General features: G+C 37.9%; 1 protein-coding gene across 1 annotated transcript in view; it reads right to left on the reverse strand.

The window, feature by feature from the left end:
* The window catches only part of TTN (titin), a 269108-nt gene that overhangs the window by 165439 nt on the left and 77571 nt on the right, over positions 1 to 26098 (reverse strand). Inside the window, exons 65-107 of the mRNA XM_070580292.1 lie at positions 25795 to 26082; positions 25270 to 25548; positions 24761 to 25042; positions 23449 to 23727; positions 23045 to 23326; positions 22013 to 22291; positions 21609 to 21896; positions 21175 to 21453; positions 20804 to 21082; positions 20417 to 20695; positions 20011 to 20298; positions 19593 to 19880; positions 18771 to 19052; positions 18228 to 18506; positions 17827 to 18108; positions 17397 to 17675; positions 17008 to 17295; positions 16541 to 16819; positions 16168 to 16446; positions 15790 to 16068; positions 15363 to 15650; positions 14932 to 15219; positions 13338 to 13619; positions 12820 to 13098; positions 12115 to 12396; positions 11720 to 11998; positions 10926 to 11213; positions 10539 to 10817; positions 10150 to 10428; positions 9783 to 10061; positions 8927 to 9214; positions 8492 to 8779; positions 7729 to 8019; positions 5656 to 5943; positions 4999 to 5091; positions 4594 to 4879; positions 3616 to 3799; positions 3328 to 3417; positions 2967 to 3234; positions 2603 to 2863; positions 797 to 1006; positions 509 to 586; positions 351 to 377 (exon numbers count right to left, since the gene is read on the reverse strand). Coding sequence (XP_070436393.1) covers positions 351 to 377; positions 509 to 586; positions 797 to 1006; positions 2603 to 2863; positions 2967 to 3234; positions 3328 to 3417; positions 3616 to 3799; positions 4594 to 4879; positions 4999 to 5091; positions 5656 to 5943; positions 7729 to 8019; positions 8492 to 8779; positions 8927 to 9214; positions 9783 to 10061; positions 10150 to 10428; positions 10539 to 10817; positions 10926 to 11213; positions 11720 to 11998; positions 12115 to 12396; positions 12820 to 13098; positions 13338 to 13619; positions 14932 to 15219; positions 15363 to 15650; positions 15790 to 16068; positions 16168 to 16446; positions 16541 to 16819; positions 17008 to 17295; positions 17397 to 17675; positions 17827 to 18108; positions 18228 to 18506; positions 18771 to 19052; positions 19593 to 19880; positions 20011 to 20298; positions 20417 to 20695; positions 20804 to 21082; positions 21175 to 21453; positions 21609 to 21896; positions 22013 to 22291; positions 23045 to 23326; positions 23449 to 23727; positions 24761 to 25042; positions 25270 to 25548; positions 25795 to 26082 — 11112 coding nt within the window. The remainder of the gene's footprint in view (positions 1 to 350; positions 378 to 508; positions 587 to 796; positions 1007 to 2602; positions 2864 to 2966; positions 3235 to 3327; positions 3418 to 3615; positions 3800 to 4593; positions 4880 to 4998; positions 5092 to 5655; positions 5944 to 7728; positions 8020 to 8491; positions 8780 to 8926; positions 9215 to 9782; positions 10062 to 10149; positions 10429 to 10538; positions 10818 to 10925; positions 11214 to 11719; positions 11999 to 12114; positions 12397 to 12819; positions 13099 to 13337; positions 13620 to 14931; positions 15220 to 15362; positions 15651 to 15789; positions 16069 to 16167; positions 16447 to 16540; positions 16820 to 17007; positions 17296 to 17396; positions 17676 to 17826; positions 18109 to 18227; positions 18507 to 18770; positions 19053 to 19592; positions 19881 to 20010; positions 20299 to 20416; positions 20696 to 20803; positions 21083 to 21174; positions 21454 to 21608; positions 21897 to 22012; positions 22292 to 23044; positions 23327 to 23448; positions 23728 to 24760; positions 25043 to 25269; positions 25549 to 25794; positions 26083 to 26098) is intronic.

The raw sequence follows: 26098 nt of genomic DNA on the forward strand, positions 1-26098 counted from the left end.
TACTAGACAACTAAGATGTGTTTGATTGTCAGGCATTTCCAACAGCAGCATCTAACATGTAGACACAAAGATATTAGGATTCTTTTGAATGCAACCACATATGCAAGTTTATTCTCTGGGAAAGTTTGTTTTTTTCTATGGTCACACCATTTGGCGTGATCCTAGATATCAGTTGAACGTAACCTTATTCTCTCTAATTTCCCAAATTGTACTATTTTCCTGATAATAATTTTACTGAATAATATTTTATTGAAAAAAAGAATAATATTTTTAGACATTTTAGTTTGGCTTCTATCATTTACAAAATCACATTGAAGGTGTAAGCAAGGATTTTTCTTTTTTTAACTTACCAGGAGGCTTCATCTCAAGTTTGATTTCTGAAAAAGAGAAAAAAATTACATTTTGGTATTTAGAATTACATTAATTGTATTTAAAATTACATTTTGTATTTGCATTTTGTCTGTGCAAGCTACTTTGCTTCGAAGATTTTCCTGTGGTGTTTTCTGACCTTTGGTTGTTAAGTACAGCTCTGCCGTGCTTCTCGCTTCACCTCTTGGCTCCAGGCGAGCAATTACTGAATAGACACCTAAGGAAGAGAATCATCAAAGTTTTGCTTTCTGATATCTTTGTAAATAACACTCTTTGTTTAAATATAGTATGTATTTACTCATACGTGTCTTTCCTAACAAAGTATTCTATATAGAATTACAGAGTATGCATGTAAAGTAGGGTAGAAATATATAAAACAGATAAGGTTTAAATCATATATTCACAGGGACACTGTCAATTAAATTACCTTCATCATCTGGGGTCACGTTGTGGATGGTCATATAATGGCAGCGACCATCATTCCTAAAGTTGTATTTCTGGCTCTCGGTCAGTTCTGTTGGTCCTTTGTACCATGTTACAATGGCGTCGTCGAAGGACACTTCACACTCGAAGGTGGCAGATTGATGCTCACTCACCACAATGTTCTGTATGCGTTTCGTAAACTGAATTGGTTCAGCTGTTTAAGCACAAAGAAAGTTCAAAGTTAGATTGTATAGGGAGGCATTTCTTTCACTGTGCTTTCCCCCCAGATATTTAAAGTCTCCATCTTTTTATCCAATTGGAAAATAGCCAAAAGGGCTAAAAATATAAAACAAGAAGAAAATGCTTTTCTTTGCATCAGTAACCAAAAATTTTCTCAATACTTAAGTGTATTCCTGCAGGATCAATGTAGGAAATTGTAAAGAAATCCCTGAGAGTCCTTAAATACTTACATGAAGGCAACAGGCAAGGGTGCTTGTAACCCAAAAGCCAAATTAAACTTTAAAAATGTTAGTGAAATGAGGGGGTTCAAAGTAAAGGGAACATAAACTTAATTTTGCTCTATAATCTATTCCCCTTTGAAATTCTTTCTTTCCTCAGTAAAATAATTTTGCTACTCAGGATCTAGAATTGTATGTTATCTAATGTGTATAACTTTCTCCATGAAATAATTTCAAACTCAATAGGAAATCTACACTTGTAGATTTCAAAGGGTTCATTTTTCAGAGTTCTGAAATCTGCTTGTGAGCACATGAGGGCATGCACGAGTCAATCCACTGGGAATGGCAGGGGGTTTAGTCGGAGAACTGGCTGAAGTGGTGGGTCCTTCTGCAAAATTTTACCTGGAAGTCTAGCATTCAATATATAACAGCATCATGAACATCTTAGACATCATGTGTACTCTGGAGACCTTTTTATTTTGAAAGATCATATTAAAAATATGTAATTATTTAAAAAATGATAAGCACTTTCAACTGGATCCTTTAATTTGAAAACCATTTAAAATTTTTGAACTTTAAAATACAACCAGTCATTGATATCCATTGTAAAGCAAGTCAGAGAAACTGAAGTGCTTATGTAAATAAGAAGCCATATAGTTGTTTTCCAACAACTATAAATGGGCACCAACAACTGGAAGTAGATGCTATCATTATAGCCAAAATGTTGCTCAATACAGTCCAAGGATGTCTTCAGACAGTGCACACGATCAAAGAATTAGGAAATAAATATTGTTGCTCTTAAATCCTGAGATTTCACTTTATTTCAGATTCTGAGGGCTGGAGTAGGATCCTCATATGAAATAATTATTCTTGATAAATAGCTGCTAATCACACATCACATATGTTGTTAATTTTATTTATGACATTTCATACAAATAGAGTTCAAATTAATTCCTGTAAACAAAATATCAACTCCTAGCCAAGATCCTCTAGATATATAGCCATGAAATCTGGTCCTTTCTAAGGGTTTCTTTCCAGGAGTGAGAATCATAGATGTGAGAATTATGAAATTTAGGCTTTCAACAGAAATAACTGTTAGAAAGTCATGTCTTAGTTTAGATTGAAATCTGCTTCTGGTCAAAAAGGACTATGCAAAAGACTCAGCACTTATGTGAATATTTCCTTTTTGATTCTGTGTGAATTCTGAGATATGAGTGAATGTAATGAGTACATGTGTTGGGAACTTAGAACACAGGAACACTTCGGGATATGCTTGAGGGCAGGGTTGCAGAGTTGCAGGGGTCCTGCACGACATATTGCTGCAATAACTCCATCCACAGTCTTTCACTCACCTTCAATTCTGAGCTCTGCTGATGTTTCGAGGTCTTCGTATTTGCAGGTGTACTGTCCCTGGTCTTCTGCTCGAACATCTGCAATGGTCAGCTTATGGACTTTGTGTTCCACTTCTGTTTTGTATCTACCTTGGGGTTTAAGGATTCTGCCATTTCTGAACCATTCAGATTTTACATTTGGCACAGAAAATTGGCATGTCATGGTGCAAGTCTGGCCTTCTTTCAAAGTAACATCTTGAAGATGCCGTTCCCAAGCAGGCTCTGTTCATATGACACAATACACATTTTGTTCAATATCACATGCAAAGTGCTCAACAGTCAATTCACCTCAAAAGATTTTTTTAATAAAACTCTTTTTACTTACCAATTACAGTGAGTTTAGCACTAGCGATGTGTGGACCACACACCAATCTATAATTGCCCTGATCTTTAAGCTGACAGTTTCTGACTCTGAGTGTATGTCGATCACCATCGATGCTTATTTCAAATTTATCACTGGGTTCCAGTTTTTCAGTCCCTTTGTACCATGAGAGTTTGATTTCTGGATAATTAATCTTAATATCAATTTCAAACACAGCATCATTATCTTTCAAAACTGTCTGATTTTCAATATCCTTGATCAGAGTGACAGGCTAGAAGAATAGAGAATTAAAACACATTAGTCACTCCTTCTCTTATAATTCCCAATAATTTATTCATTTTATTATCAGCCTAAATCATTTTACCTCTGTCTGTGACAGCCTTTGCTGAATAAATGATACAAGTTCTTCAAATTCCTTTTCTTCCTTCTCTGACTTCTCTATTTCCTCAATTTCCTGAGGAGAAAAATAGTGTAAGTTTTACATATCAAATAAAATTTGAATTAGAGGATTATATTCAGCTTCCGTTCTTGAGACTGCTTAGGTTATATCAAATGATCTCATGCAACTAGAGGGTTCTGGAAATTCAAGGGGCATATGTAGATGTTTCAAATGTGAATTTTTAAAGATGATGTTATCTACAAAAGATCATACCAATCTATGTGTCTCTTCTTGTTGACTTTGCTTTAGCAGTTCAAATGCTTGAAGAAGACCCCGGAAGTCAGTGATTCCATACATACGGGCATATTTTTCATATTCTTTAGGATCAACATTTTTGAGAAGTTCCATGATATCAATTTCCTCTTCTTCTCCAGCTCCTTTCTTTAAGACTGGAGTCCTAAATGAAATAAGGAATGAATGTAAATCATCTGTCTTCTACTTATTTTGAATTATCATCATTCAAAGATTATAAATAACATTGAGTTTTTTTCTCATAAAGGAGTAGTTCTGTGTCCTTTATTCAAGAAATATTAATTTTACCATGATAACTGTGAGACAATAAAAAAAATGTGGGTTTGGAAATAAAGTGGATTGAGATTGGACCATTGTTACAAAGATCAAAGAGTTTAAGGAAAGAATAACAGGAACATTTTTGTAAATTTTACAACCAAAGAGTCCAATGAAAGAATTATGAGGAAAAATAATGACAGCAATGGAAAGCATTAATAAAGGATAAATATCATATGTCATGGGAAAGATGTGTGGAAATTAAATGTTGATGAATTTAATAATTAATCCAGTAATTATGTTGACACATAAATTGTGTTGAAATTACTGGTAATTATGGAAAATGTTTAAAATAATTGATCTAGAAAATGATTCTGAGCATGAGAAATCATACAGAGAAGCAAACATTTCATGCTTAGACACAGGTTTCTTTATGGGCCATTTCTTTTGTCTAAAATTTCAATAAAAATTCACCTCATGCTCAAACTTTCTCATGATTATTCAGAAATTGATCTTAATGAACCGCTAACTTCCACTAAAATATTGTGTATTTTCTTATCTGTTTCTGTTTAAATGTCTGTGTGCTTATGTTCTTTCGTAATCTGAATCTTGGAGGGTCCACACCTCTTGAGAGATGTCTTTTGTGAATGAAAAATTCTATGTGTGGTTTTTTATTGAACTTACTTTTTCAGCATTGCCCTAAGATCTCCTTCAATTTTCTCTTGTTTCTTCCTTTCATCCACCTGTAGGTTAACATTACTTTCAATTTCACCATGTTTATTAAATGCGACGCATCGGTATAGTCCAGAATCGGTTTTCGTGGTGTCTCTAATCTCCAGCTTTGCTTCATCGCCTTTCTGGTGGATAAAAATGCGACCTCCTTGGTTCAGTTGTCTCCATTTCCCTTTTGTCCATTTAACATTTGGGATTGGATCACCTCCAACTTTGGCAATGAATGTTGCAGTGGTTTCTAAGGAATAATGAAAACAAATGAATAAATACCCATTTTCCAAAATCGATTCTTCCAAAGTTAAATCAGTAGTAAAACGTACAAGATAGGCCAAGATGCACTTTTCATGAAGTACTTACTTTCTACGACTCTGATACTCTGAGGTTCTGATACGAAGAAGAGTTTCCCGTCCACTGCTGCTTTCTTAGCGGCTGGGACTGCAGCTGGTTTGTCTAAAAAATACATTTACAGGTTTTGTTATCACCATCACCTTAAAATTGTAATAAATAATTCCCTTTGGAAAATAAGTTTTAGGAGTTTGGCAGTGTCAAAAATATTGTGCACTCTAGGCCTCGCTGTGTATGAGAGTGGATTACAGAAGACAAGGCAGGTTCATAGACATTTATAACCAGTTGCAGCTATCCCATCAGGTTGAACTACAATCGTATTCATATCAAGTCTTATATCTAGACTTGGCTTTATTCTATCAGGCTACCTCATGTCACATTATTATAGCATCATTTTTGGAACTTCACTGACTTACCCCCTCTTGGATACGATGAAAAGAGTTTCAAGAAATATGATGGTGAACTTGGAGTAATTTCAGACAATTTGTATTGATACTATTTCCATTAAATTATCTAATACTTCAATTATAATGAGGAGGCTATAAATTGCAAATCAGCAATAAGTGATGTTTCTAAAAACCTAATTCCATTAGTATCTAAATTGTAACAAGAAAATAAATGTGAGCAGTTGTAGGCTTAATCTGAATAATATTTTTGAAGTGTCTGTACCTTTAACGGTCACTTTTGATTTGGAAGTGTCACTTCCAGCCACATTTGAAGCTTTGCACACATAATCTCCCGAATCTGCTTTAGTCACGTCCTTGAGTTCCAGCACAGCGGTTCCACTAGCAAAGCTGAAGCTGCATCTGTCTGAGGGTTTTATTTCCCTGCCAGCCTTCAACCACTGGATCCTGATCGGCTCTGAACCCCGGACGTGGCAGCTGAGCTGCACGAATTCACCTTCGCTCACTGTTACTGGAGTAAGGTGCTGATCAAACACAGGTGGCTTCTGAGGTTCTGGAATTAAAAAGGCATTTTTATACATAAACTGAAAAGGAACAGAAGGCAAAAAAGTATTAAATTCCAGAAAAGCAACGAATTTTGCCTCTGACGGGTAACACTGGTTGCTATAGTAGAACTGAACCATGAGCCGGGTTTGTTCCTCTCTGAAGGCAATAATTACGTTTGTTGGATTTTACAAAAAGAGAAAGGTTTAAAAACAAGCAAAGAACAGATGCCATGCTGCCCATAAGTCACCCGAGCATCTGTGTCCTGATTAAGCACTGCAAACATTGCCCTGGCAGTTACCATCAACTTCTGTGCCATGAAGCACGCTATTGATTCTCTCAAAGCTGCGTACAGCTGCATTTCTGCTGAACCCTAAAAACTAGGAGCTTATTGGGGAATTCTGCTCATCCAGAGCTGCAATTCTTGCTACCATCTGGGAAAGAAAGCCACCATTCGAGTAATCCATGAGCCCACATCTTAATATGTGATTTTCTCTGATGTTCATCTTTAGCTATTAAATGAAGCTCCAGTAGCATTTAAAAATCCAATCTTTGCCCAATGGAATTAGGAATTGAAGCTCAGTATTCAACTGGAAACCAGTGAAGAAGACACAAGTAACATCCTAGAAGGGCCAGTTGCAACACAGTGCTATGTAATGATTTCATTCAATGGTTCTGAGACCTATATATAAGAAAAATAAGGCAATATTCAAGATTTAAAGATTAAAACTTCTGATATCTACTCTCCTTTTAAACTCTATAGATAAATAGCCTCAAAATTCTATAGAAAGTATTTATCTACTCAATGGCAAAACCATCAGGAATGTAAATCATGAATATAAGCCACTGCCAAGCGCACATTTTTCATTTTACTAAACATGTTTTAAAACTGAACACACTTAAATCCTATAAAATGAGTGATGAAATTTGAAATTTAAGACAACTCAATGATATTAGCCTATTAGTGATATTAATCTATTAATGATATTAACCCAATATCTGTGCACCCTGAAATAGCCAAGAATGTCATCAGAGTTGGTAATCAGGTTCCAAGCTGCTCTGGGAGGTTAGTTTGTAAAGTTATTTTGATGAATGTGCATTGTAACCACCTGGATGAAGTCCTTACAGTCAGAGGGTCAGATAGAGAAGAGCTCCTTAAACAATACAGTCTATTGCTTTGCCTCAAGCCATGACTGTGTATTTAAACACATCTTCTATAATGATATACAACGTCTTCCCACTCATCTTTTTTTCTTTTTGTGCAAATTTTACTCTTTTGTCTAGGATTAATATTCATTTACGGGCTAAAATCTTTGGGCAATATATGCCAAACAAAATTCCTTTAGAAATGTACTTAGAAAACAGAATGTTTCCGAATGTCATATAACTTATAATAGGCAAAGCTAATGCAATATTCAATGATGAAAATTTAAGAATTTTTCAAAGTAAATGTACTTCATAAAAATTTATATGTCACTTATGCATGAATTTCAAAGTAGACTTAGACTTCTAACTGCCTGAAAGAATTTTAGGATATGATTTACAAGCTAAGATTTTAGTCTATTTTATGACACCTACTTCACTGGGCCATGTAATTAAATTACAAATAATATGTATTTTAAGTAAACATGTATGGAATTATGGCAAGCCAATTAAATAATGTATATTTATATCTGTTATAACTTGGTCAACAGAGTTGAAGGAGAAATGCGTGTGTCAGAAGAAATGCACATGGCTATCTAATAAGAATGAAAACACAACAGGCTGGGGTGGGGGGGACGTGAAGATAACTAACCTTTGATAACAATTGAAGATGTACACAGAGCAGAGCCTGCATCATTCCACACTTTGCACGTGTACAAACCAGCATCGCCCATGCCCGCCTTCTTGACTTGCAGCAGGAGTGTGTTGTTCTTAAATGTGATTTCACAGTTAGAAGTTGGATGTATCTCTACATTATTCTTGTACCAAGCAACAGTTATAGGCTGGGAACCCGCAACGCGGCCCTCAAGTCTGAAAGAATTCCCTTCTGTTTCTTCCACTGTCTCTGAGAGTTTTTTAGTGAAACTTGGTGGGATGAGCCGCTCTGTAAGAAATTGCAAGGATATATGAAGTGGAATCCAGAAGCAGGTCAGTAACATGAGGATTTTCAAGAAAAAGAAGTCGTATCTTTCATTAAAAGTCAATGCTGACCAACTAAATACAGCACATCAGTGTATGTCCTTAAACATTTCAGCCTCTTCCACAAGCTTGCTCTAAACGATTCTCTGATTTATGGGATGGATGATAAGAATAACTTGCAGCCATTTACAAAACCAGATAGTCACAAAAAAAAGTGAGGGGGATGGGTTTAGGGTTATGTAGGGTATATAAAATTTTAGAAAAATACAGATTTAAAAAGATCACTTATTCTATAGAGAAACTTATTTCCTTTTAAACATTTTTATGTCATTTGTTTAAAAATGTCCTGAATTTCATTTGTCCTAATAAAACTGCCCCCTTAGGATAGAATATAAAATCATTACATTTTGTCAGACTCTGCGTGAAATAAACGATACCTTTTATGTTGAGTTGAGCTGTGCAGGAGTCCTTTCCCACTTCATTCACAGCGTAGCAGGTATATTGTCCAGAGTCTCCCTTGTCTACTTTCAGGATTGTCAGATGGGCGCTGTTTTCCAGAAAACTAATCTGGTAGTTTCCACCACTTCGTATCTCTCTGTTGTCTTTGGCCCAGCCGACCTTTATTGGTTGTGTCCCAGTAACGTGGCACTCAAAGTCTGCACTTTCTCCCACCACAGCATCCACAGGGGCAACGGGGATGTCAAAGAAGGGCGGGTTCTTCCCCTCTAAGAGGAGAGCAGAAAGACAAGGTTTCAGGCTCTATATCTGGATCATCCCAGTTTACAGAAATTGTGATGTTTTCTCCCTTATTTTGTATTTGATTATACAAATTTTAATTACAGAAACAGAAAGAAGTTTAAGAATCCACAAACCTGTGAGAATGAGTCTGGCACTAGAAGAAGCAGACCCTATTGGATTTGTGGCTGTGCAAGAATACTGGCCTGCAAGGCTCCGATCTGTTTTAAAAATATTGAGAGTGGCTACATTATCTAAAAACGATGTTTGTACGTTTGGGCCGTCTTTCAATGGTTTGCCGTCTTTATACCAAGACACTGAGATAGGTTCTGATCCATTTACGGCACATTCAAAAACAACTGGCAGTCCAACAGTTTCTTGAACATCTCTCAATTGTCGAGAAAATGATGGTGGAAGTTTTTGCTCTGTAGGAATAGAATTAAAGGATGAATACTACTGGACATTTTTAATTTACTGAATATTCTTCTTACAATTATTGTTATAGAGATAATGGTATTTCTATAAAAATATTAGGAGGTATTAACATCTCTTGAATTAACTAAGACACAAAGAAAAACAAGTAAACTTTTGGAGCAACAGTTTCACTCTGAGGCCACCCTAAGGCACAGTTGGTGCAAAAATATGTAAGCCAACAGAGAAATTGATTGGCTTAAGGTACATCTCTGTGCATGCAGCAGATTCTCTAGCAATCTGATCGAGACATTCATGGAGTGGAATTTTAAAAATATGGCCACTCATGAAAGATTTAATCATAGGGACAAATGATTACATGATCTTTCTAACTGAAAATTTAGTTATCTTATTTCTCTCTGTAAAGACCAGAAAAAGTAAGCCATTAATTATAGATGGAATTACTTAAGCAGAAAATTTTGGATTTGGGAAGATTTTCCTTAAAGGAAGCCCCTTGCCAGATATTTTAAATCTTGTTCAAAAGACACATAAATTCATTCACTTTTAAAATATTGCAATCACCTTGAACAGTCAGGAAAGTGGATGACGACACTTCTCCCACACTGTTTTCAGCTCTGCAGATATATTCTCCACTGTCATTAACATCAACCTGGTTGAAAACCAGGGTAGCAACATTGTTCTTAAAATGCATTTTGTAGGTGGCAGTGGGTCTCAATTTTGTATCTCCTTTATACCAGGATACCCCAATTTCAGGGGTCCCAGCAAGTTGGCATTGTAAAGAGGCAGAATCTCCAACGGTCACCTTAACAGGCTCCAACTGCTTGACAAAATATGGTGGTTCTGCAGGCAAGAGAGAAATGAGTCATGAAGGAGACATGCCAGAATGATTATTTGGATATAAAGATATGAATGTGCAATCATAACAAACCTAGTATCAGGATTTGTGCTGAACAGGAATCTTTTCCGGAAGCATTTTCGATGTAGCAGTTGTATTGTCCTGCGTCCTCTACTGTGCTGCTTGGAATTTCCAGGATCGCAGATTTTTCAGTTGTGGTTATATGACACCTCTGAGAAGGAGCGATATTTATGCCATTTTTCTTCCATGTAACTGAAATGGGAGGAGTTCCAGTGTAGGTGCCCTCTAGGATCAGGTGTTTTCCTTTCTCTATGCTGTAATCATTGAGCCTCTTCACAAATTTGGCTGGGGCTATAGTAAAATTGAAAATATGAAATCAAACACATATACACACAGATATAGACATATATATTACTTCATGTATGTTCACTGTAAAAATGTGGAATAGGAGTCAAACCAACCTTTTACATGGAGATGTGTTGTACAAGAAGCCTTGCCAGCTTCGTTACTGACTATGCATGTGTATTCTCCGCTTTGCATTGTATCTACATCAAACAACTCCAGTTCAGCAACTGAATCCTCCAAAGACACATTACATCTGTCCCCTGGTACAAGTTCACTGCTACCCTTGAACCAGCTGACCATGAAGGGAGGTGTTCCTTTTATGATGCTCGTGAAAGTTACATTGGTTCCAGTTAAAACATCCATGGCATCAGGTTTCTGAACAAAAGATGGCGGTTCTACACAAAAAAGCACATACCAGAAAAAAAATTAATATTTTTGAGTTTTGATAAAAATGTTTAATAAATTATGAAATGGAGTTCTACTTCACTGTATTTTTAACTGACCTCTCACAGTCAAAGGAGCACTGCATTCATCAGAACCAGCCCTGTTAGTAGCTACACATGTGTAGTCGCCAGCATCTGATTCTTCCAGCAAGTTCACAGTTAAAGCACAAGTGTTATCTGTCAGGGTGGTCTGGTACTTCCTTCCACTGCTGATCTCATTTCCTTCATGGAACCAGGAGACAGAGATTGGAGGTGATCCATAGACTTTGCACTCCATTACAACCGAGGAACCAGACAGACCATTTGTCTCTTTCAATTTTCTTGTGAATGAAGGAGCAACAATTCGGTCTGAATGTGATAAAAAAATCAAACAAACGAGGGACATCCATTATAAAATGATTTGAAAAGAGAATTATTGTCTTTTTGATGGACTATCTGTAGATCCATTTGGCCCTTTTGCGAGAGTACCCAAGAATTCCCTATGGGTTCACACAATCCAAAGCCTTGAGAATCAAGGGACAAGATGTGCTAGTTCACTTGTTAGAGATTTTGATCTCTCTCTGCTGTGAATGATTATATGGTGAATTATTTCAGCATAAGTGATAGTCGAGGACCACATTATCCTTTCCAGGGACTAGACTTCACTCCTCCCACCCTGAATTGTGGGAATTCCTCCATGAGAAACTTTTGAACTTGGTTTTCTTCTAACTCTATAGGTATGTTACTTCTGATTTTGCTGATTCAGAAGATGTCAGACTCATGTCACATTCTAGAAGATGGAGATTCCCATACCCATATATGTAAATCAGGAACTACATTGTAGTAACATTGAAACAAAGGCCCAACCAACCAACCTGAGACTCGAACTGAGGCTGTGCAGCTGTCTTTGCCAACAGGATTTTGCACCTCAAAACTATATACTCCACTGTCACCGGGTGCCACGTTGATAATCTTAAGGCCAGATACTTTGTTGAAGAAGCTTATTTTGTATTTGCTGTCACTTGTCAGTTCTTTTCCATCCTTAAACCACTTGGTACTGAGTTCAGGTGTGCCAGTGACCGTGCACTCCAAGGTACAGGTATCTCCCGTGGTAACTTGTATGGATTCTGGCTTTTCCACAATTGCTGCAGGTTCTGGAATGAGATATAAATTGCATCCAAATTTTAAAAGCAAATTGAAAAACCAAGGAAAACACAGATACTGGTAAGCATGTGACTCGTATTCATGATAACATCCTATTCGTACTAACCAAGAACAGATAGTGTGGCGAAGCACTCTTGCATTCCAGCATCGTTTTTGACCTGACAGGTGTATTTCCCAGCATTGGCTGGTTCTGCTCGTGAAAACTGTAGGGTTGCAATGTTTTCTGAATAAGAAATCCATATGTTGTCACTTTCTCTAACAACTTCTCCCTTATCTTTGAACCACACCACTGAAATTGGCTCAGCGCCTTCAATAGCAGTCTGCAGCTGAACTTCTTCACCAACGATGGTAGAAATGTCACTGAGCGTCTTCACAAATCTTGGTGGTGCTGATGAAGAAGAGGCAAATCAGGGATTTAAAATGTGCGGGGTTAATAGTATTTCCCTCGAGTCATGAATGCTAGGAATCAAATTAGTGATAAAGTGTTGTTCTCATTTCTTAAATAAGAGGCATTTTTGGTGGATGGGAGCAGGGTCACATTAGAGTTTGTATTAAGCAGAAGGAGTTGAACATCTTGTCCTCTCCAGCTTTCTAAATCAATCAAAACCTATTGGAAAAATTGTCTAAAGGGATATTTGGATTTGGTAGGATTTAGAAATGGGATGTACACTAAGCATGAAAGAATGTGGAAAGGAAAAAAGGGAATAGAAGAGACAGCTAATGATAAAGGACTGGGCTATAGCTAAGGGGCCAAAAGAATATTAAAATTAGAAGGAAAATAGTAAACAGAAGAGAATGAAGTCACTCTAACCTTTCAGAGTGATGGAACCAGCACAGGTGTCACTCCCCACATCATTTGTGGCTTTGCACTGATATTCCCCAATGTCTGCAGCATCGACATTCAGGATGTGAATACTCGTAAGGAAGTTCTCAGACATTATCTTGTACTTCTTGCCACTCCTGAGTTCTCTCTTGTCTTTATACCAAGAAACTTGAAACGGAGGAGTACCCTGAAGCTCACATTCAAGGTGAACATCAGCTCCTTTCAGTGTCTCAACAGGATGAGGCTTTTTGCGGAAAATGGGTGGTTCTAAAATTGGAAGATAATTGAGTTAGAGAAAAAGGAAAATTAGGAGGCATTCTGTAAGTATATAGTTACAAGTAAGAATCAGTTTTCCATTCTGTCATAGAGAAAGAAAACATAACCTTCCATTTTCTATTCTACTTAAAAAACTTTTTAAGGTATCAATAGAGAGTTGAGCAGGAAATTGAGAGGACAACTGGAGAAGCAGATGATGTGAAAAACACAAAAGAAGAGTAAGATCTGACCTTTAACTTTTAAGGAAGTGCTGCTGCTGGCGCTGCCTGCTGCATTGCGGGCCTCACATGTGTAGTCTCCGCTGTCTTCAACACTGAGACTGTGCATTTCCAACACCGCCACCGAGTCAAGGAATGACATTCTGAATTTACTGCTCTCTTGAATTTCAGTCTCATCTTTGTACCATAAAACTTTGATTTCTGGAGACCCTCCTATTTTACATTCATATCTTGTGTATTCATCCTGTTTCACAATTCTTGAAGGTTCAAGCTTCTTAATGAATCTGGGTGGTTCTACGAACCAAGAGGGAAAACACAAGGTAAGGGATCGAAAAGACAGGTATAATTCAAAATCAAGTGAAAAAAGAAATCTCTGTCAAACAGAGAGATCTTTAGCTCTGGAAAGCAAATTTATTTGATGCAGTTCAAAGAAGAATAGTTAAGTGAAACTTAAATAGAAAATTCCTAAAATAAAATACATTTATTTTTGTGAGTACCCACATCAAATATTATTGCAAAAGGAAGGAGGAAGAGCCATTAATGCCTATTGTACAATCTTCCTCCCAGCCAAAGAATCACTTCTTTAGTTCAAGCTCAGAGGCAGAGCATATCTGTTGGTGGAGGCACTCTGAGGTTCACAGGGAATAAGAGAGTTTGATTTCTCTCCTGTATGTGACTGTTTGTTTCCTATGGCTGAAAAGATATCAGTTATGTACCATGAAGAGTCAAATAGCAAAACTAGGTCAGATATCTTAATATTTTTTAAAAGTGCCACTTTCTCTTATGGACTTTAAATAGATATTTCTGCAAACCTTCATAATTCCCCTTTGAAGTGAGGAGAGCAATACTTTCTTCATTAACTGAAGCAAAAAATTCAAGCTTAGGGAGATGAAAATGATTAGCTATATGTCATAGAGCAAATGGGCTGATAAATCTAATTCTATTTCAATTTCAAGATATTTATAAACCATCACCACAAAATCCCTTAAAAATGCTCTAATGGGTTAGATCAGCAGCTCTATGAGTTAAGTATTTAATTTCTGACAGCAGCAGTCATGAACATGCCATAGAAAGAGATGATTGCCTCCCATAATGTCAGATATTGATGTACTCCCCAGCCCTTAGCTTCCTATTATTATTCCTGCTATAATTTAAGTGGGGCTAGTGGAGGAAAAGAAGTTGACACAATCTGACTCTTCTTGAAAGCCTTGATAGTTTGGGGCTCTGCTATCCCCCAGAGGGACAAAATCCATTAATTCACAAACTACTGTGGAAAATAAGTTATTTGAGATGACTTTCTTTTTTGTCCTAAGATAATTTCTTTCAAATTTGGATTTTCTTGCAATTCTGTGAAAAGTTTTTGTTCACTCTCTCTCTAGTCTCTACTTTTAGCCTTTGAAAGTGGACTTTCAGTCCATGTTTTACCAGTTTTACATTTTTAAATAAAACTTCTAAAAACTTGACTCATTTGAAAGGCTCTGGATCCATTTGATCACTTCCAATTACCAGACCATGGTCTGCAACGTAACTTTCAGGCACACCCTTCCTCCCGTATTTTAAGATATTGAAAATGTAAGAGACCTTGCTACTTTACTCAAACTAGTACCTTGTACACCCAGATGAGCAGAACAAGAATCTTTTCCAGCAACGTTGCTTGCATAGCAGGTGTACTGCCCAGCGTCACCTTTGCCTACTTTGAGAACTGTCAGAGTGGCAGTATTTTCAACCAAAGTCATCTTGTAGTTGCCACCAGGGCGAATCTCTCGGTTATCCTTGGCCCAAGTGATTTTGATTGGTGCAGTTCCAGTTACATGACATTTAAAAGAACCGCTTTCTCCAAGAGCCAGATCTACTGAGACAGGCTTTAGATCAAAGAAAGGAGGAACTTCATGCTCTGAAAAGAATGAAGACCAACAAGGTGACTTCAGTTTTCATGTTCCCAGTCAGGAAGCAGAAATGAAGTGGCCCTACTCCTTTGGTGGCCCAGAGCCATGAAGCCGCTCTATATTGAAAAGCGTAATGGGATGAACTACTCACCTGAGAGAATGAGCTTGGCACTGGATGAAGCAGTCCCAAGAGGATTAGAAGCTGAGCAATTGTACTGACCAACGTGGCTCTGGTTGGTTTGCAAAATCTGAAGAGTTGCGACATTATGAACAAAAGATGTTTGCAAATTAGAATCATCTTTCAAAAGTACCCCATCCTTGTACCAAGACACTTGAAGAGGTTCTGAGCCATTGATGCGACACTCAAATGCAACTGGGAAGCCAAGAGTCTCATGAACATCCTTTAGTTTTCTCGCAAAGGAAGGTGGAAGTTTGCGCTCTATAAAGAAGTTACAGATAATCCTTATTTACAAGAGAGAAAACATCTGCAACATATTTCAATCTACTAAAATTTTGATGTTTTTAAGAAAAGAACCTATCAACACACAGCAAGACTTGTTAAGCAAAACCATCATCACCTTTGATGACAAGCACAGCTGAAGAAGCAACTGCCCCCACACTGTTTTCTGCCTTGCATGAATACTCTCCCACGTCACTGTGATCCACTTTGTTGATTACTAAGGAGGCAACATTATTTTTGAATTGCATCTTATATGCAGGAGCTGTTCGTAGCTTTGTGTGTTCTTTATACCAAGAAATTCTAATTTCTGGAGTTCCATCCACTTTACACTGTAAAGTTGTAGGTTCTCCAATGGTTGCTTCCACATGTTCCAGAGGTTCAATGAAATAAGGTGGTTCTAAGAGATAAAGGATGGTAATCAATCAGACATGCGAACTAAAAGAGAATGTTTTAAAAGAAAGAAAAGAGCCGTAAAAAGAGGTAACTGTCAACACACCTAAGACAGACACCAGAGCATCACAAATATCTTGACCAGCCTCATTTTCTATCAGGCAACTGTACTGTGCATAATCTTCTATCGTGCTGTCAAGAATTTCCAGTATCGTAGATTTTTCTGTCATGGTAATACTGCAATTCTGAGACTGTGAGAGAGGGAATTCATTCTTCATCCAGCTCACTGAGATGGGCGGCGTGCCAGTAAATGTGGCCTCAAGAACTATGGGGCTTCCTGTCTCCACACTGAAATCAGCCAATCTTTTCACAAAGGTGGCTGGTTCTATAAGAAGAAAATGTGAGGGTAAATTTGACATCCTCAAATGAAGACTTAGAAAAAAATTTAAAAGATACATGAATTGGAGAAAAGAGCCAACCTTTCACAAACAGATGTGTGGTACAGGAAGCACTGCCAGCATCATTAGTAACGAGGCAAGAATAGTCTCCACTCTGCAGTGGCTCCACCTCAAACAACTCCAGTTCCGAGACATAATCTTCCAGAGAGATGGTGCATGAGTCCCCTGACACCAGTTCCCTGCTGCCCTTAAACCATTTGACCTTGAAAGGAGGGGTGCCTCTAAAGACGCTGGTGAATGTGAGGCTCACTCCAGGTAAAACTTCCACAGAATCAGGGGTTTGTTCAAAAGATGGTGGTTCTAGATACCCCAGAGGAGGGGGAGATCAAGAGAAAAAGGAAATCCAAGTGAGAAGTGATTTTGTTACTTGAAGAAAAGAGAACTAAGACTAAAAATGAAGACAAAATAAAGAAATTGCACACAAGGCAGGCACTAAATCACATGGAAGAGACGTTAGAGAAGCAGGAGCCTGATCCTTGCACACTGACCTTGCACAGTCAGGACTGCTGAGCATTCGTCAGAACCAGCCACGTTGGCAGCCACACATGTGTAGACGCCTGTGTCAGAGGGCTCCAGTGAGCTCAGATTCAAAGTACAGACATTTTCCGAAAAGCTGGACTGGCATTTAGGCCCACTAATGATCTCATTTCCATCCTGAAACCAGCCAACGGAAATCGGGGCCGAGCCAGCGACTCGGCACTCCAAAACCGCTGAGGACCCCAGGATGGCGTTCAGGTCTTTCAGCTTGCGGATGAAGGAAGGAGGGACGACTCGATCTGTGTGGAGAAGGGTAGTTTTCCGTTTAAAGAGAAGTTTTATTTTTTTTCTGGGAAAAATATAAAAAATTATATATTCATTAAAACCTCATACTACTCACCCGAAACGTGGACAGATACAGTGCAGTTACTTTTACCAACACTGTTTTTCACCTCAAAGCTATATAATCCCTTGTCACTCATTTCTGCACAGGGGATTTTAAGGGAAGCCACTTTGTTGACAAATGTAATGTGATGTTTGCTGTCTCCAGATAATTCTCTTCCATCTTTGAACCACTTGGTTGAAAGTTCTGGTGTTCCAGTCACTACACACTCTAATGCAAAAGGATTTCCGGTAGTGACCGTCATGGGTTCTGGCTTCTCTATGATTCTGGCTGGTTCTAAAAGAAGAAGTACATTGCATTGAAAATGAAGTCGCCTTCCAAACTAAGAGAGTGTAATCAAGATATGACTGGGTAAGAGTAATATTTGTAGACAATGATCATGGGTCAGTCAACTTGATTTTTTCTCAGGCTGTACTTTCTTACTAACCTAGTACAGTCAAGACTGCAGAACATTCTCTCATTCCGGCATCATTTTTGATTTGGCACACATATTTTCCAGAATTAGATGCTTCTGGGCTCCCAAGTTGGAGAGTTGCAACATTGTCAATGAATGAAATCCTAGTGTTTTCACTCTCTCTGATGACTTCCCCTTTATCTTTCAGCCAGACAACAGAAATTGGCTGGAAGCCTTCCACTACAGCCCGTAACTCAACAGCATCCCCAACAAGGGTTGAGGTGTCACTTAGCTTTTTCACAAATCGTGGAGGTTCTAATGAAAGAAATTTGTGATTAGAGAAAAAAAAAAGAGAATCACAGCCACATAAATTACTAACAAAGCAAGAAAAGATGAAACGAAGAGGTATATAATTTTGTGCCCTGTATACAAACCTTGGAACTTGACAGTGCAAACACACGTGTCACTTCCCACCTCGTTACTAGCTTTGCAGTGATATTCTCCTACATCGGAGGCTTCAAGATTAAGGATATGAAGACTTGTATCAAAATTTTTCGAAGTGATTTTAAATTTCTTGCTGCTTCGAACTTGCTTTCGATCTTTAACCCACACCACTTCAAATGGGGGTGTTCCCGCAATTTCACATTGGAAGACAACATCAGAACCTTTAAGGGCTCCTACTGGAGAAGGCTTCTGGGTGAAAACAGGAGGTGCTACCAGAAAAAGAAGATAAATAATAAGGATATTTGCTTACCAAGAAGGAAAAACATATTTTAGAATCTAGAATCATTAAGAGTGACTGGTGTGACCAAATGACAGTATGCTAACATAAGACACAACAATTCATAAAAAATAGTTTAAGAATTGCAAGGAAAGTCCCTTAACAAGCCTTTTTATTTTGGAGCTCATAACATTGCTGAGAAAGGATCTAAATCAGAGGAGAAGGAAGAAGAAAGAAGAAGCCTAGTGTGTCTAACCTTTAACAGTCAGCGCTGTGCTACAGCTGGCGTCGCCAACACCATTGTGAGCTTCACAGATATAGTCCCCACTGTCCTCAGTGCTGGCTTCATTGATGGTAAGCAATGCCACAGAATTAACGAATGACATGTTGTACTTCCAACTTTCATGAAGTTCACTGTCATTTCGGAACCACAACACTTTGATTTCTGGGGAACCACTTATTTTGCACTCCAGTTGGGTGGATTCTCCCTGCTTTGCAACTTTTGAAGCTTCTAATTTCTTAACAAACTTTGGAGGTTCTAGTAAATCAAGGGAAAAAATAGCTTATGTATAGTTGAAGATCTCATAAATACATATTTAAACTGGTTTATTATTAAGAAAAGACTTTCTGAGAATTTTGTGGTAAAATATGTTATCTTTTCTACTAAATAAGCTTTTAACATTTTAAATAGAGAATTTAGTTGATGGGTTTATTTTTGGATATGTAAGCTAAGATATATAAGTTAATGTACTATAGAGGTATTTGATCAAAATTTAGTAATGATAAATTAGAATGCCATATAACAGTAAAGAATAAAAAAAGAGAACGGATAATTGAAACATTTAACACATTTCAGTTAAACAACACTCTTTGATAGGATTATACTTAGAGATACACTAACAAAGAACAGTATAAAGAGAAAACAGAACTTTCATTAATGTTGCCTCCAACACTAAAATACAAATTCTAACATGATCCAGTTAGTTTACCCCAAATATTTAAAAACTAAAGAAACTTTTAGAAGACAATTACACAAATATGAGAAAGAGAAAATATTGGTAAATGTTATGTAATATACCTTTTACACTGAGTTGAGCTGAGCACATGTCTTTGCCGACATCGTTGGTTGCTTGACAAGTATATTGACCAGAGTCTCCTTTGCCTACTTTAAGAATTCTCAAATGGGGAGTGTTTCCCACACATGTGATTGTATAGTTTCCTCCAGGACGGATCTCCTTGTTATCTTTTGACCAAGTGATTCGCATTGGTTGAGCACCAGTAACATGACACTCAAAGTCAGCACTTTCCCCAGCTATAACATCTATAGATACAGGCTTGATGTCAAAGAAGGGAGATTTCTTAGGTTCTGGAAGATGAGAAGAAAAGACAACATGTGGTGTGGGTTTTCTTTTTGCTTTTTTTCACTAGCCATTTCTACTTTGACAATGCGTAAGAAGTCATGGTTTGCAAAGAGAAAGATTAACATGGGAACAAACCTCTTGCTGTCAGTCTAGCAGTTGAAGATGCTGTTCCAAGTGGATTAGAAGCTGAGCAAGAGTACTGGCCAGAGTGACTCAAGTCCGTTTGCAAAATTTTTAAAGTTGCTACGTTATCTACAAATGATGTCTGTAGATTTTCATCATCTCTTAAGAGTACCCCATCCCTGTACCAGCTCACTTGGATGGGTGCAGAGCCATTTAATCGACAAGTGAGTGTAACCGGTAACCCAACAGTTTGTTCGATGTCCTTTAATTGTCTTGCAAAGGAAGGTGGGAGTTGGCACTCTGTAGGCAGACAAGTAATACTTGAGGCATTAGTTGATGAAATGAAAATTTCCCATAAAGATAAAAAGTTCAGATGAGGAAAAAAGAAATTCCTGAATTTCTCAAATAATGTCATTACCTTGAATTCTGAAGATAGTCTTAGAAGAAGCAGTTCCTATACTATTTTCTGCTTTACATGTGTATTCTCCACTGTCATGGATATTTACTTTATTAAAAACAAGTGTGGCCACATTGTTTGTAAAATAGGTCCTGTATTCAGGAGTTGGCCGTAACTTGGTGTCTCCTTTGTACCAAGACACTGTAATTTCTGGTGTCCCAGCAACTTGGCATTGTAAAGAAACTGAATCGCCCACCGAGGCCTCCAGAGGTTCCAGTTCCGTAACAAAATAAGGTGGTTCTAAAGAAGAAAGGCTCACAATCAGCAATCGGAGTTCAAGAAAACCAAGCAAACAATGCTTCATGTTAGACACATGCCAATCATCTACGAGAGAATAAGACAACACACCTAAGGTAGATACCAGAGCTTCGCACACATCCTTTCCTGCCTCATTTTCAATCTCGCAGGAATACTGTCCTGCATCTCTTTTTGTGCTATTCAGAATTTCCAGGAGGCAAGTTTTCTCTGTTGTGACTATGTTGCATTTTTCAGATGGAGTTATGTTAAAACCATCCTTTTTCCAGGTAACTGAAATTGGAAGTGTTCCAGTGTAGGTACTCTCCAGAATTATCGACTTCCCCGGTTCTACCGAATGATCGCTTAACTTCTTCACAAATGCAGCTGGTTCTGGTGAGTGACAAGCACAGCAGTTAAACACAATAAAAACACAAAGACGTCAGTATTCAGAAATTAGGACGATCAAATGCACTTGAGCAAACCTTTTACATAGAGACGAGTAGTGCAGAATGTTTGGCCAGCATTGTTAGAAACCACACAGGTATATTCCCCACTCTGAGATATGTCGACATTAAATAATTCCAGCTCTGCCACAGTGTCTTCAAAATAGATGTTGCACCTGTCTCCTTTCACCAGTTCTCTGGCACCTCTGAACCAGCCAACCTTGAAGGGAGAGGTTCCTCTAATAACACTTGTGAAGGTGACATTCTTGCCTGGTAGTACTTCCAAAGGTTCAGGTTCCTTCACAAAAGAGGGTGGTTCTACATAGACATGGAGGACAATGAAAAGATCCCATAAGCTTCAAATTTAGTTGCAATTTTGAATCAAAAAAGTAGAGCACTTTTGGATGTGTGTCAACCTGGATGTGCGCCCAAAGAGGAATTTGGAAGAAAAGGTACGAGTGTCTAACACTGACCTTGTACAGCCAACACTGCACGACATTCATCAGACCCAGCTACGTTAGCAGCCACGCATGTGTAATTGCCCATATCTGACGAGTCCAGGGAATTCAGCTGCAACGTGCAGACATTATCTGAAAACGTGGTTTGGTACTTTGCTCCACTGACAATCTTAGTTTTCTCATGAAACCAGGCAACAGAGATAGGTGATGATCCAGCTACTTTACACTCCAAGATGCAAGAAGCACCCAGAACCCCACCAGTATCTTTCAGTCTTCGTGTGAAAGAAGGAGGAACCGTTCGGTCTGTGTAAGGAAAGGCAAGAGACTCGTCATGATTTCAAAGAATGTGAGAGACTCAAGAGAAGGAAACTCGTGAACGGAATTTGCATAAGCAATGGGAGGAATGCATCGGAACTAACCTGAGACATCCACCACAGCTGTGCAGCTGCTTTTTCCAACATTATTTTGAACCTGGAAAGTGTATGTGCCTGCATCTTGCTTTTCAACAGAGAGAATCTTTAAGGAAGAGATTTTGTTGTAGAAGCTAAATTTGTGTTTTTGGCTGCTTGTCAACAGCTTTCCATCCTTGTACCATTCAACTGAGAGTTCGGGAGTGCCAGCCACCTTACACTCCAGAGTGCACGTTTCTCCTACAGTCACTGTCATTGATCCTGCTTTCTCGACAATGACTGCGGGCTCTGAAATAAAGTCGGATAGCCATCTGTCAAAGTCTGTTATCTTTACTATGCCTCTATTGCCAAATTCACTAAGATTGTTTCTTCCAATGATAATGATTATGTTAGGGCTCTCTCTCTAGACTTTAAAATGTGATTGCATAATTACACACTGTCATGAAATTATAGGAGTTATTATTAAGTAATATGTTTGTGGACTAGTCAACTTTCAAAACAATTCAGACAATGTACATTAGACAATGTATATTGATTTGAACTTGACCTCTTTAGAGAAAAAACTACATGTTATTATGCATACTCAGTACTTTTGCTCTACTTTAAAGTGCTAAAGACAGTTTTTCAAGTTGCTATCCAAACAACTGCTACGTTGAAATTAAAGGTGCCCAGAGGTGAACGTGCCTTTCCTATCAAATATTCTTGTCAGCTTTGAAGACTAGTATTTTGGAAACAAAATTTCCACGTAGCATATGCTGGGCTCCCAATTTTTTTTAAGCTTAAACAAAAAATAGTCCTGATTATATTTGTTAATCCATCAAGAAGAGTAGTAAGTAAACAATAAAACAAATGGCGAATTTTTGATAGGAGTACAGAAACAGAAAAGAGTGTTTGAAAGATCGATGAAATTCCCTAACCTTTCAAATAGGTGAAGATCAATATAGTTCTAGAAGAAAGTCAGAAAAGAAGATTCTGCCAGTAAGTCTTAGTAACTATCTCAGCAGTTGGCATCACTTTCTGTTAATGGACTACTGTACCAACCTAGAACAGTCAATGTGGCCATGTTCTCCCTCGTTCCGCCATCATTCTTGATTTGGCAGATATACTTCCCAGCATTAGCTGGTTCTGCTCTTGCAATCTGCAGAGTTGCAATATTTTCCACAAGTGTAATTCTGATGTTTTCACTTTCTCTAATCACTTCTTCCTTCTCTTTAAGCCACTGGACATAAATAGGCTGGGTGCCTTCTATGGACGCTTGCAACTCGGCGGGCTCACCAGCTACAACGGTGAGGCTGTTCAGTTTGGACACAAATCTTGGTGGTTCTGAACAGGAAAAGACGGATGGAAATTGTTGAAAAGATTGTCCAGATAATGGAAGAGAGGGGAAAAAAATAAGCAGTTTGCACATTCCTGCCATTTCTGCCACAGGCAGGAAATATGCTTACCTTTCAGTTGTACAGTACAAATGCAAGTATCACTTCCCACTTCATTCTGTGCCTTGCAGTGATATTCACCGATGTCTGAAGTTTCCACATTGAGAATGTGGATACTTGCATGGAAGTTTTTGGACACGATCTTGTATTTCTTGCTACTTCTGAGTTGCCGCTTGTCTTTGTACCATACCACCTCAAATGGTGGTGTTCCCGAAAGTTCACATTCAAGACTAACTTCAGTATTTTTAAGGGTTTCTACTACAGGAGGGAAGCTGCTAAAAACAGGTGGTTCTGTAAAAAACAAGAATTTCTCATGAATTGGGCTATTTAATTTCACGGAATGAGAAGTTTTTATTTCTTTGTTTTTAAATTGGAAGAAAGAGTCCAGATACTACAATTGGTAAGTAGTGTCCAGCACTATCACTTTAGTGTTGAGGAAGAATAACAGCTTCAGAGGGGCCATTAGTCTTTACGAAATCACTCAACTTCACTGGCAGAGAACCCCAACTAGACCCTAGATGTCCTTACTGAGAAGTCCAACATTCTGGCGACTGCGCCTTACTAATTTATCTTGGACTCTAAAGATTGATGCAAAAATTGTAAAAAAAAACAAAAAAACAGAAAAACACCCCAAACCCAAGTGTATTAATTAATATGATTTCAGCGATGAAATTTTTTGTATATGCTCTACAATCGAGACACTTGGAAGTCATCACCACAACATCTGTGATCGAAGTGTTCACTTCAACAAATGGTTATTGCACTAACTGCCTCACAACATGACAAACTTGGTAGTTGTGACAAAAATACTGTAAAATGGGAGTAGAATATGCAAGTATTATTTGCATCAAGGTATATTGATATAATTTTTAAAAGATAGGAAATGGTTCTTGAGATGGAGGAAAAATATATAATTGTCCTGTTTTTGCATATATGTAGTAAATACTTTTTGTTATTGATGATAAAGATTATAGTAAAGATGATATATTTATAAGTTTGTTGAAGGCAAAAAATCAATTTAAAAATGCCTGCTTTGTGTTTTTACATATTTTTGAAACATCAGATTTGAACTGCTTAGTTAATGTGTTGAGGTCATCAGAATTGCGGCATTGGAAGAGCAAGAAAAATATCCCAGAATGACTAGCTACATGTAAGCAAAGCTTAAGAAGAAATAACATCTAAAAAGGGAAATAATACTGTTTAGGAAAATATCCTGTGATCTCAAATGGAAGCTAAAATGACAGTAAAAGAATAGAGAGCTATGACAGCCGGAGAGAGGAAGGTGAGTTTCAGGTAATGAGGAACAGAAGCAAGAGAATTCTACCTTTTACTATAACCTTGGTACTGCAGCTTGTGCTGCCAGCAGGATTCTGAGCCTCACAAATGAAATCCCCACTGTCTTCAGTCCCGAGATTGTTCATCTGAATGACGGCAACTGAGTCAATGAAAGTCATTCTGTATTTATCACTGGCTGGGAGTTCATGCTCATTTCTGTACCACACAACTCTTATTTCTGGGGATCCAGTTATCTTGCATTCAAGTCGTGCTGAGTCACCTGCTTTCACTATTTTGGATGCTTCTAATTTCTTTACAAACTTTGGTGGTTCTAGAGAGTGAAGGAAAGAGGAGATTAGGAGAGAACAGATATAAATAACAACAGTTAAATTAGGTAGTATGTAGGAAAGAGAAAAACATGAACAATGCCTGGCAAATACAGTGTACTATGTTGGAAAGAAGGGTACTTTCTTGATTGAGTTGATGCATTGTAACAGAGTACAGAACAGACAGAGGCCACAGGTCAGACAGAAACATAAAACAATCAAACTTGCACACCTGTCACGAACAAAAGTGTAGTACAAGAGTCGCTACCAACATCATTGGTAACTTGGCAAGTATATTGTCCAGTCTTGGAAGCATCCACTGAATAGAGATTTAAGAAGCTAGTTGACCCTTCCAAGCCAATGAAGCATTTAGGTCCAGAGACAAGTTCCACATCATCCTTAAACCACTTGATTTTAAATGGTGGTGTTCCTTTCAGTACTGCTTTGAATTCCACTGTAGAATCAGGTATGGCTTGTTGTCGCTCAGGTTTCACCAGGAAGCTTGGCGGTTCTATAGATTTTAAGAGAAATATGTTTATTTTAATTCCTTGTAGTTGAATTATTTTGACAGCTTTATGGATACTTAGGAAAACATTACTGAAAAGAAGTAATGACTGAATATTTCTTGAACTCAATAAATATGGATCTAAAGAAACAGAATTATTGAGACTTTCAGCCCTAAAGGATATAAGGTAAGAGTGATACATTTTGAAAGCAATCACGAAGAAGAATCAAGAAGTGGTAAAGAAATTCTAACCTTTCACAGTTAAGATGCCGCTGCATGCGTCATCCCCTGCTACATTTGAGACCTTGCATGTGTAATTCGCAGTATCTTCTAATTCCAGATTATTAACTTCCAGTGACACAGTGTTCTCGTGACAGACAAGTCTGTATTTTGCACTTGTAGATATTTCTTTTCCATCCTTAAACCACTGAGCACTAATAGGAAGTGAGCCAGAAACCTTGCACTCCATATGAACAGAAGAGCCCAGAACTTTATCCATTTTGGTTAATTTTTTGGTGAATGATGGAGGAATATTTTGATCTGTCCAATGCAAACA

This window comes from Equus przewalskii, chromosome 17 (assembly GCF_037783145.1).
Source record: "Equus przewalskii isolate Varuska chromosome 17, EquPr2, whole genome shotgun sequence".
NCBI classification, from domain to species: domain Eukaryota; kingdom Metazoa; phylum Chordata; class Mammalia; order Perissodactyla; family Equidae; genus Equus; species Equus przewalskii.